The 12,438-nt window shown below is 49.7% G+C and overlaps 1 protein-coding gene across 2 annotated transcripts in view; it reads right to left on the reverse strand.

Annotated features, from left to right (window-relative positions):
• Nucleotides 1-424: 424 nt before the first annotated feature.
• The window catches only part of LOC144136518 (uncharacterized), a 29,027-nt gene continuing 17,013 nt past the window's right edge, over nt 425-12,438 (reverse strand). Inside the window, exons 1-2 of one of the 2 annotated variants that reach the window (XM_077668895.1) lie at nt 11,088-11,862; nt 425-2,635 (exon numbers count right to left, since the gene is read on the reverse strand). In XM_077668895.1, coding sequence (XP_077525021.1) covers nt 518-2,626 — 2,109 coding nt within the window. In that variant the 5' untranslated portion in view covers nt 2,627-2,635; nt 11,088-11,862 and the 3' untranslated portion in view covers nt 425-517. Of the gene's footprint in view, nt 2,636-11,087; nt 11,863-12,438 lie in introns of those variants that run through there. The other variant, XM_077668896.1, reaches the window with a different exon arrangement.

The raw sequence follows: 12,438 nt of genomic DNA on the forward strand, positions 1-12,438 counted from the left end.
TTAAAATCACATAAAAAAAAGTTCTACGGTGCGCCCCGAAGTGCTGTCTGGTGCCATATGACTTTCTTTCTTCTCTCACGCAGTGGAATGTTCAACTAAAGGACACCGTAGCCGAATTTTCATTTTGCAAACAGCATCGGATGATAAAGGAAATACTTAATTGGGCATAAATGTGTTTGATCTTTTTTTTTAAAAAAAACAGGACTGCAATTCTGTCAGTATGGAAGTGTGCGGCGTACGTGAATTCCTCGTTTTTTTTTTTAGCCATTCTATATACACACACGAATATTCAGATTTCAGATTTTTAAACATAAAGCGTGTCTAAAAGGGGTCAATATACCGCTAATGTCGTGCCTTAGCGCTGAACCTCTATTACGATCTCACGCGGCAAATTTTGCTGTCAAATCGAGAATAACGACACGCATTTTGTTAAAGCCCAGTTACACACAAGGCTTACGGCTGTTTTAATAGGAACAGGTATGACTGAGAATGTGCACTAGTGTCCAGGAGGCCACATTCAGGAAAGGTGCGAAGGGGCTACTTCAAGTTGCACCGCCTTTTGCAGCTTGTCCGAAGTTTTGGTCACAATGTCGTCGCACTCATTTGCCGTCTTTCCAGTAGCCTTCTTGAGCGCACAAAGAAGACTGTCTCGACCAGCAAGCGTCTTAAATGCTTCCATTGACTCGATATCAGTCGCGGTCTGTTGAGCGTAGCTCACAGCTCGGCTCAGAAGACACCTGTTTCGCCACAGTAAGTCCCGCAGTTGCTGCATGCCTTCTTCATCGAACAAAAGTTCGAATGACAAGTCGGTAAGAACGTTGTTCTGTTGAATACCACTAACGAACTTAGATAAAGGCATGCTCAGACTTCTAAACGCTATTGAGTGAAGCGTCCTGTTGACATTTAGCGTCCTCTTCAAGGCGTTAGCAGTGCTGGGGTTACGCAAGCTGCAGGCAAAGCGAGCCGTACATACGGTAGTGTTCTGCTGAAAGGCTCGCAGAATCACTGTCATGACATGGCTCGCGTTTATCGATTCACTTATTTCCATCTTCTTCAGCGTTTTAGTCGAAACCAAAAGCGCCGCGATGGTTTCTGCGAAGCCGCACTCATCAACATGGATGCTTCCGATAGTAAGTTCGTTCAGAAATGTCAAACCAGAAGCAGCACCGAGAATAGCGCGGACACCGTAGATGGTGGTTCGGCGAGTCCAGCACAGCCTCAGAAAACCTCTCTCCGCACTCATAGGATGCTCAGTGTCCAGAGTGCTCAAACAACTGGCTATCCGCTCGAGGCCCCACGTATTCCAAGTCACTTCGAGACGCTCGCAGACAGCGGGAAAATCGCAAGCGTCGTCTGAAAGACGCCAGTCTTCGGGCAGGGCCACGTTGCCTAGCCTGACCCGCTCGAGGTTCTTATTCCGAGACAGGGCTCGAGCGAACTTCTCCACAGTGTATTCGCACAGATGACTCTCCTCCAAGCAGATGGTCTTCAACGAGCGGTTGACCTCGAGGGCTTCGGCTAGCGCGTTTCCGCCGAAGTCGCTCACGCAGCTTCCTGAGAAATCTATTTCTTCCAGAGTCTCGTTGTCACGGAGCAAGTCGGCGAATGCCGCAGCAGCAGCGTCGCCAAGTTTCAGGCGTGTTATTTTCAGCACCTTGAGCCGTCGATTCGAGGCAGCGAACGCGTAGATGGGCGCGATTGGCACGGGATAGTCACCCAAAGCGGCGTCACTAAGGCAGAGTTCTTCGAGGGTATTGTTGCGTGCCAAACAAAGCAGTATCTCGCCAACAAGCTCCCCCGTCACCCCCGATAACGACACTCTCCGGAGAGTAGTGTTTTTCGCCAAAAGCAGCGCGGCTTCAGGAAGGACACTAACTCTGTCGTCTATGACAAGCGAGGTAAGACATGTGCAGTTCCTCAGTGCGCGCGAAAGCTTTAGGGCAACCTTCTTCACCTCTGGACAGTCTCCAAGCACCAAAGTTCTCAAGCGGGTGCTCTTAAGCACTGCAATGACGCTCTCCACGGTACTGCGATCGAGCGCCAGCCCACTCAAGTCCAGTGTCTCCAGGCTGACCATGTGTTGCAGCGCGGACACAAGAACAGGAAGGGACTGAGGTCCTTCGATCGAACTGCGCAAGCTCAGTTTAAGGCCGACTATACTCGAGCTGCGTCGCAGCGCCCTACCGACGACCGTAGGCGCAAACTGGCAGTGCAGGGAGCTGCTGTCCAAATGTACCGTCCGCACGCAGCAGTGGTGACACAAGAGCCAATACACGAGAAAGGCTGCGTCCGAGAGGGCAGCGTCTGAGATGGCAGCGCCCGGATCCTCGAGCTCACCTCGCGTGTCGAGAGCAACTAAAGACAAGGCACCGGGGACGTCCTCGCGGAGTTCCAACAAGACGCCTTCAAGGACGACATTCAGAACGAGCAGCTTCGATGCGATCCAGCAGTAAGGCACTGCATTCTTTCCGGCCTTGCCGCATGGCAGAAGCAAGTCGACCTCGCATGCTTTCAACGCCGCCAAAAAACGTTGCACCGCAGACAGCCTCCTCCGCACGTCCAAGCATGGTCCCTCTTCGGCGTACTTCTTCACCTCCGACTCTGGAATGTGGTAGCACGGATCCATTCTGGGCCACTGCAATAAAAAAAAGAAACACAGGGACAACTAATTACATTATGAGTTAGCAATGGACAGCATAAGAACCTGTATCGTACCTGGTGCAGCGCGGGTCCCGTATCTACGACCCGTGTGACGTATATGCGATATTAGTCTTATGCTTCTAACATGTTAGTGAAGGAACACACCCTCCTCTCCCACTTTAGTGTATATATACATGGCTGTTCAATAAAGGGGCGGTTCTTCTGCTCCCCTTGCTCGGAGCCTCTGGCCGTGTCTCGTCTGCAGCACGTTACGATACATGGTGTCAGAAGTGGGATTACCACCGACGTCCAATCTTTGCGAACCGAAGATTACGCTACAAGACCAAACTGATGGAATTCCTGAAGCCACCAGGCCCGCTGAGCTCGGCTGGGGAAATCGCCAAGAACTGGCAGACATTCAAGCAAAGGTTCGAATTTTTTTTCTTGCCGCATCAGAACCAACCGACAAGCCTCGAACAGAGTCGCGCAAGACGGCACTCCTCCTGAGCGTAGCTGGCGAGGAAGCCCTCGAGATCTTCAACACGTTCAGCTTAATAATAATAATAATAATTGCTTTTGGGGGAAAGGAAATGGCGCAGTACCTGTCTCATATATCGTTGGACACCTGAACCGCGCCGTAAGGGATGGGATAAAGGAGGGAGTGAAAGAAGAAAGAGGTGCCGTAGTGGAGGGCTCCGGAATAATTTCGACCACCTGGGGATCTTTAACGTGCACTGACATCGCACAGCACACGGGCGTCTTACCGTTTTTCCTCTATAAAAACGCAGCCGCCGCGGTCGGGTTCGAACCCGGGTACTAACCCGACCGCGGCGGCTGCGTTTGCAAAGACGAGAACAAGAATGACTACGCCACTGTCGTGAAGAAATTTTATGAATACTGTGCGGCGCAGAAGAACGAAGTACATGAGCGCTACGTCTTCCGCACTCCAGTCCAGGCCCCGGGTGAGCCCTTCGAACCTTTTCTACGAGACTTAAAAAGCTAAGCACGAGCATGCAACTTCGACTATCAAATGGATGCAATGATCAGAGACCAGATTGTTTATGGAACTAACGATGCGAAGTTCAGGAAACTGCTGCGGGACGCCGCACTGACGTTAGAGAAGGCTGAGTAGGTTGCTAAAGCAACTGAAGTGGCAGCAGCACAGCAGAAGCTCTGGGCACGGGACGAAAGCCAGATTGACACGATGCGCAAGGAACACGTCAGTAGATAAAGTGAATTGCCCAGACATCACAAGTGTCGCAAGTGCGGACGTGTGAACCCGCCATGAAGCTGTCCTGCATTCGGGAAAACATGCCGAAAGCGTCAGCGGCCTAACCATTTTGCTATCCGCTGCAAAAGATTTGCCGACGTTGGCGAACTTCAGGCCAGTGAAAACTTTGACATCCTGGACGTGTCGCGCAGCGTGGCAAGCCGACACAACTGGACTGTGCACGCTCAAATCAAGAACGTGCCGCTCGAATTCAAGGTCGATACAGGCGCGCAAGCAAATTTCCTACCCTTCGGATGCTACTGTAAAATTCGCCCCAAGCCGTCACTGAAATCAAGCAGCTCGGTGTTGCGTTCCTACGGCGGTGTGTTATCAAGCATGAGGGTGTCAATCGCACAGAAGTAGCTCTGGGTGACCGTTGCGCCGTTCTCGACTTTTTCGTGGTGTCCAAGGGGCATCAGGCCATCCTGGGCCTACAGGCCAGCGAAAATCTTGGACTCGATTGTGTCACGCGTATATGCCGTCTCTCAAAACTGTTCCGAGGAAGTCGCAAAGAACTTTCGTCATTTGTTCACAGGAACTGGAAGCGTGGAAAGGGTCTATCGTGTGGTTTTGCGTGACGACGTCACGCCAGTCATCCAAGCGGCCTGGCGAGTATACCGCTGGCCCTCCAGGAGGGCGCAGACATCATAACGAAAGTCTCTAAGCCCACAGACTGGGTAAGCCCATTGATCATTGTGCGAAAGAAAGACGGGAAAATTCGAGTACAGTGGTGAGCAGCCCTGTCTAGAGCGCGATGATGGTGCTCTGCGGAGCAAGTCAGCGCCATCTAACGTTAGGCTTTGGGTTTGAGCAGAACCGTGGGTTTGGGTTATGCGTCCCGTGCGCATGCGCGGCAAAACCAGAGGGATGCCTGCTCATCGGTTCCTTGTCCAGCCCCCGCCTTGCAAGTTCGTTTCGTGCCGCCAGGGCAGCGCTGCCTGCATTTGTGACAGTGGCCAGGGTGTCACCATGCCGCCGTTTCACGAGTGTAACGAGATGGCCAGGCAAGCAAGCGCGAATGATAGCGGATGATCGCGCGTTTCTGCATCCAAGTTCCTAGATCTGCACGGATGCCAAATGCGGTTTTTTTTTTTTGTAGGTGATAACACAGCGCAAAGACACGCCATCAAACAATGTGCCTGTCACGCATGGTGCGTGGTGGTAACGCGCTATCTTTATATGGACAAGACGAAAACAGGCGCCGAGCAACCAACTAGGCCCAATTTTCGCACTCTTAACTTGGTGCGTGTTTGAAACGCGCAATCACCCGCTATCGCTTGCACTTGCTTTTGAAACGCGCGATCACCCGCTATCGCTTGCATTTGCTTTTGAAACGCGCGATCCCCCGATATCACTTGCACTTGCTTGCCTAGCCGGATCGTGATTCGCGCGAAACACGCTGGCTTTCCGGCCGGTGTTACGTATCATTCAGCGCAGTCCTGGCGGCATGAAGCGCAAGAACTGAGCGGAAATGAGGTCGAGAACCCACGCGCATGCAGGCACCGCTTTATTTTCGCCGCGCATGCGCACGGAACGCATAACTCAGACCCAGAACCTAACGTTAGATGGCGCTGACTTGCTCCGCAGAGCACCGTCAGCGCGCTCTAGACAGGGCTGCTCACCACTGTATGTATCGACCCTACTGAGGATTAACCAGTGTATCAAGAGGGAGCACTACACAATGCTGCGACGTAAAGACATAGAGGCAGAGTTAGCGGGCTCTACAGTTGTTACGCGCCTTGACGCAAACTGTGGTTTTCACCAGATTCCGTTGGACGACGAAACCTCGAGAATTTCCACCTTTGCAACGCCATTCGGGCGCTATAGATTTCTGCGCTTAACCTTTGGAATATCGTCGGCGTCTGAGGTAATTTCAGAAAACTCTAAATGAATTTGTTGAAGGCCTTTGCGGCGTCAGAGTATACGTTGATGACGTGCTAGTCTGGGGGTCGTCGAGGCAGGAGCATATGACATGCGCCTACAGTCGGTACTGCAGGCAGCAGAACGCGGCGGATTGACATTTAACCCGGACAAGTGTTCGATTGGCGCCAGCAAAATCGAGTTTCTGGGTGACGTCTTTGACAAGCAAGGAATCAGATCAAGCACATCACTGATGAAATGTATGGTAGAAATTCCACCGCCGGCTGACAAGCTCGCGGTACAGAGAATGCTGGGCGTCGTGAATTATTTCATCAAGTTTATGCCGTCATTGGCCCAGAGGGCGACGCTCCTCAGAAATCTTGTAAAGCAAAGTGTTGCGTTTGACTGGACGTCTGATCATGCTGAAGAATGGACGCAGCTTAAGAGCCTTTGCTAGCAGTATTCGATCCAACAAAAGCAACAAAGGTGTCTTGTGGTGCGTCACGAAACGGAAACGGCGCAGCACTTAGTGTCACAGTGACACATGGAAGCCAGTCACGTATGCTTCACGAGCGCTCAGAGTGCGAACAGCGCTATTCTCAAATTGAAAAGGAGGCCATGGCGGTCGCATATGGCTGTGAGAAATTCAATCATTTTGTATTCTTGAGACTGATCATCACCCTTTGATCGCCATCTCGCAGAAGGCCATTCGAGACATGCCCCCTAGGTTGCAGCGGTTTTTTCTGCGCCTTCGCTACGACAAAAACTTGCAATTCACGCCAAGGAAGCAGCTACTTCTCGCCGACATGCTGTCACGAGCAACAACCGGGACTAGCACAGAAAACGACGTGATCGATGACGAAACTGCGGTGTCCCACGCAGTAAGTGTAGCCTCTTCACTCGTCACCGAGAACACCTGGAAGAGGTTGGCTACTGAAACTAGTCGGGATGAAGACGTGAAGCAAGTTACCGAGGGCCTGAGGGCGGAAAACCACTTGAAGGCCAGTGGAAGTCGTTTGAGGGAGAACTCTCTCACGCAAAGGGAGTCCTCTTAAAAGGGTGCAAAGTTGTGGTCTCGGCTAACATGAGGAAAGAAACTTTAGGAAGTATTCATCAAGGCCACCTGAGCATCAGTAAATATAAAGCGAGGGCAAGAAATCTCGTCTTCTGGACAGGAATCAATGCTGACATAGAAGCTTTCATGCAGGCGTGTTCTGCATGCAAGACGTACGCGTACAGGCAGCCACAAGAGCAATTAAAGTTGCGCCCGGTACCCGATAAGCCCCGGCATCTATGTTTTTGAGTATAGAGGACGGTCATACCTGTGCGTCTACGACGCATTACCAAATTTTCCTGAGGTAGAGCTACTCAAAGATGCTACCGCAAAGACAGTCGTTGAAGCAACAAGTGCGATTTTTGACAGATATGGCATACCAGTTGAAATTTCTTCGGACAATGAATGGTCCACAATTTGCTAGCCGCGCTTTTGCTGAATTTTCTCAAATGTACTTCAACCACACCATTTCCAGTCCTAGGTACACCCAGTCCAGCGGTTTGGCGGAAAAAGGCGTTCAAGTGGTTAAGAGGATTTTAAAGAACACTGAAATGAATCAAGATTTTTTTGGCTTGGTCTTCTTGCCTACAGATCTACTCCAATGACATCCGGACCATCGCATGGCGAGGTACATCAAGGAAGAAGACTGCGGACTACGTTGCCCGACGTCCGGCCGTGTCCAATTAGCAACGTACAGAAGCATCGCCAGACTGACCATTCCACCCGACAACTAGCACCGCTCAACCCTGGAGACACGGTTTGCATCAAAAAGGGGGCATGGGCCGCTAAAGGTCAAGTCGTTCAAGCGTCAGGTACCCGAGGTCATAAAACATAGTCACCGAAGACGGAATAATCGTGCGGCGCAATCGGCGGCACCTTCAGCCTACAAAAGAGGCTTTTCGACAGAGAAGCCTTTGAGCCCGATGAGGACCTGAGCTAAGAAGCACCTCCCGGTTCTACTTTAGCATCCAGTAGCAACGATCCCGCAGGCTCACCGGCCACAACGAGTTGCATCCCTGCCTTCTTCAACGCTCCTGCAGGCGTGCCTCCGCACCAAGAACCTGTACTAAGGTCAAACCGATAACGAAGGCCGCCACAGAGACTTGCATATGTTCGCAACTTTGTGCAGATTTCCTAAGCATCGTTCTCAATGTTTTGTTTCTATCAAATGTATTGTTTTCCTTCTAAAGAAAGGGGGATGTATCGTATCTGGTGCAGCGCGGGCCTCGAATCTACGACCCGTGTGACGTACGCGATTTCAGTGTTATGCTTGTAACATGTTGGTGAGGGAACACACCCTCCTCTCCCACTTTAGCGTGTATATATACACGGCTGTCCAATAAAGGGGCGGTTCTTCTGCTCCCCTTGTTTGAAGCCTCTGGTCCTGTCTCGTCTGCAGCACGTTACGATACATGGTGTCAGAAGTGGGATTACCACCGACGTCCAATCTTGGCGAACCGAAGATTACGCTAGAAGACCAACCGATGGACTTCCTGAAGCCACCAGGCCAGCTGAGCTCGGCTGGGGGAATTGCCAAGAACTGGCAGATATTCAAGCAAAGGTTCGAATTTTTTAAAGCTGCCGCATTAAAAAACAGAACTAGCATTGAGGACATCTTTAGAAAGTTTGTCTAATCGTTGTAGGCAGAAAAGAGTAAGGTATAGGGCGCAACACAGTTGTCCCTTTTGTCTCCACCATCTCTCTTTCCTGTGCCATGCACAGCTCTGCCAGGAACATACACAAACCGACCCATGTCCCCGCATTGGTACTTAAATATCTCCTATAGTTCGCTTTCTGTGCTTTTGCATACTCATTTCCACATTTGCACGTTCCAAGAGAGCAGCGGGCTGCGCACGAAAACAAGTGAACTTCCTACACCGCATCAAAAGGTAAAGAACAAGGACCAGAGAGCCATTAGGCATAACGAAAAACTAGCGAACAACAACTATGAAAACGCTTTTTCTATTTCGCAGATAAACCATTACGGTTTTTTTACTGCCTTAATTTGCGGAATAAGAAAGGGGTGGAGCGCATATGAGGTTCTCTCGGATCATGAATGGCAGTTTATCAATATCCCCCAAGAGGAAAGCACACATCTGTATCTTCCCAGTACTCAACTACGGGGCAGAAACGTGGAGGCTAACGAAAAGGGTTCAGCTTAAGTTAAGGACAACACAGCGAGCCATGGAAAAAAATAAATCATAGGTGTAACGTTAAGAGACCGGAAACGGGCAGATTGGGTGAGGGAACAAACGCAGGTTAATGACTTCCTAGTCGAAATCAAGAGGAAGAAATGGGCTTGGATAGGGAATGTAATGCGAAGGCTAGATAGCCGCTGGTCCTTAAGGGTAACGGAGTGGATTCGAAGAGAATGCAATTAAGTGCAGCAGGGGGTGACAGAAGGTTAGGTGGGCGGATGAGATTAAGAAGTTTGCGGGCATACGGCAGGCGCAGCTGGCAAAGGACAGGGTTATGCGGGCAAGCACGGGAGAGGCATTTCCTCCGCAGTGGGTGTAGTCAGGCTGATGATGATGATGACCTGCAGCGCCGGTTCCAAAAGCGCACATATTCTGTACTGCTTGTTCTAAGGAGCCGTGCAAGCAGAGGGAGTTTACGGGGGCCTAAAGGTAAGACGGGACATAGGCTATGGACGGGAAAACACCAGTCGGAGGTGGCACCTTTCACATTCAGGGCATTTGTTGCATGTGCGCCCATACAAGAATATATCCACGTTCTCCAGCATTTGTCGTAAGACAAATGCATTTTGTTTAGGGTATCGAGAATTGAAAATTCCTTAAACAACACACTGCAATCGAGGCAACGAACACAAGCGTGCTGAGCGCAGCGTGTGTGTGTGTACAGTTACAAGCCGGCGTCCTTCTTTCTAGCCTTCCTCCCTTTTTTCGTCAACAGCAAAGCAAAAACAAGAAGGCAGAGGATATTTTTCACGACGGACTGCGACGGAATGATGGCTGAATCAGGAGTCTACCACCAACACCGCACCATGCACGCACTATTCATCAGAGGATATTTTTCACGACGGACTGCGACGGAATGATGGCTGAATCAGGAGTCTACCACCAACACCGCACCATGCACGCACTATTCATCAGAGGATATTTTTCACGACGGACTGCGACGGAATGATGGCTGAATCAGGAGTCTACCACCAACACCGCACCATGCACGCACTATTCATCAGAGGATATTTTTCACGACGGACTGCGACGGAATGATGGCTGAATCAGGAGTCTACCACCAACACCGCACCATGCACGCACTATTTCATCAATGACATCGTCAGTAAAAGAACAGGCTATTGCCGGTTTCTCAAAATTAGTTCTAGCAAGGGGCACCGAAAGGTTTCTGCTTATGTGCCGTTCTCTCCACTGAGCTAACGCCTCAAAATTCTAACTGTATGGTGAACTCAACACTATATACATAATTCGACAACAGTATCAAAACAAGATAACACTGTACGCTGCCCACTCATTTTACAAACTGTCATGAGATCGGCGCATTTCGATTGAAAGTCAGCCTTTATGTAAAAACGGTGAGAAAGATAATTAAAATTTTTTAGAGGCCGATGCCCATTTCCCCTTCCGGGTGGGATCCGGCCGCTAGCCTGGCTCTCCTAAGCCATAATGCGATACAGCGCGAATAAAGACGGGGACGAAGCGAGACAAGACACCACAGCGCTATCTTGTCTCGCTTCGTCCCCGTCTTTATTCGCGCTGTATCGCATTATGGAAAATTACCAACTAGCCCGATCTGCCACTCTTGCAAGTTATATCTCCTAAGCCAGTCCAACAGCTACGGCTGTGAATGTGAACAAGTCGCTCTCTCCGAGACGTGAATGCGAATAAACTACTTGAGCCGCACTCTCAGATGAGACTGACCACCAGAAATCGATAATATACAAAAGCAACTGTAGGGTGCATCAATTAGTTATAATAGTTGCCTAAGAGAGAAAGGAGATGGCATCGCACGTACAGTACAACTATGCAGACGACAATGCTGGCAAATATTTACATTTAAAAAAAAAGCGCCATTCTCAAGGAACACTGCGATTGGTCCGTGCACGTCGATAACACCCTGGGCCCAACGACCCAGCTTGCTGGCAATGGATACTTCCTTTGGCAGTCGAAGAGGACTAGCTGCAAACTAACGCGAGAAAGCACACAAAATGCCAAGCAGACAGGGGCCCACGCATTCGCTACAAGCAAATGCTGGGATCGCGATACATTCCCGACAGTTCCTTACCGTTTAGTGTAGTCCAAAGGTGAGGTTGCAGCAATTTAAACCGAACGGTATTTTCAAGGAACACATGAGCACATAGCGGAAAGAGCGACACTGGCGAGAAGCACAGAATGCGTACACAATCACCATCTTTGCGAACAAAGCACCACGTGCACACAGTGTTGCCAGATAGCGCGGAGTGGCATATCCAAAATATACGAAAATTACAGCCCAAAAATAGCTAACCATGTAACTAGGACAAGACAGTTAAGAGCCAAAAAATAGCCAACGTTGTGGTTACAAAATTTCTGTCACACCAGCCAATGGAAAGTGACACGAACATTTTTTTCTTTATTTCCAATTTAAACTGCAAACATGAAAAACCAAACAGATCAGGTGACACAGCAGAAAGAAGCATATTGTCACGAAGACGACGACGCTGGCAGGGGCGCGGGACGGAGCGCTCGCGATAGTCCAGCCGCCATAAAAATTCATCCGACTGCCATCGTACATCTCGCCTCATTCTTCGGTGGATCGTCAGGTGGCCTCGTCAGGTGGCCACAAATGCAGGACAACTGTCGCTTTGCACCTTGCGGTCTCCCATCTAGTGTTCAGCACGTGGGAACTAGTAGCTGAACATGTTTTCCGTTGCAATAACGACACAGGCTTTCGTTTCACGGGTCATTTTTTTTTTAAGGATATGCTCGCGCTCATTTTATAGCGGCCTCTCTAGAATCTCGCAGTACATGACTTCGTCTTGTAGAATCCTACAAACATCACGACACACTCTATGCAAGGATATCAGCATTTTTAATGCATCTTGGCGCATGACAAAAGCAGTTGAGTCCATTTGCTCTGCTCTGTGCAGCGAAGCTATTTCATTATGGCTCACTTACTATCTCCAGACAAAAGACCTCCGCACAAGAGCAAAGTCCCTGAACAATTCTCGCACATACCACCCCGAGCGTTGGGCAACATTTGTAATGCTGATAACGTAGTCTGTAAGAAGCTAATGCTCTCGACTTCACTGGCTTGATCAAGTACTCTCAGCATGCGCGTTGGTTGCAAATTATTTACTACACTCATGCAATTCATAGAAGTCAACACACTGCTGCTGTGTCCTTTGCAAAAGTCATTGCAACGAGATGACGCTGCCAACAGTGGAATTGATGTTTTAATGAAGACAAAAGTATCACTTAGGCCTGCATGGCCCCACTGATGCTTATGGACACCCACAGCGAGCTGTACCCAACACGATTGGGCGATATGCCCTAGATTAACATCAAACACCATTCAATGCTTTATATATTTTTTTAGTGTACATTCTTCGTGAAATATGAGCAGAATGCTTGCACTTCTGTGCTTGTGCTTTTAT

This window comes from Amblyomma americanum, chromosome 6 (assembly GCF_052857255.1).
Source record: "Amblyomma americanum isolate KBUSLIRL-KWMA chromosome 6, ASM5285725v1, whole genome shotgun sequence".
NCBI classification, from domain to species: Eukaryota; Metazoa; Arthropoda; class Arachnida; order Ixodida; family Ixodidae; genus Amblyomma; species Amblyomma americanum.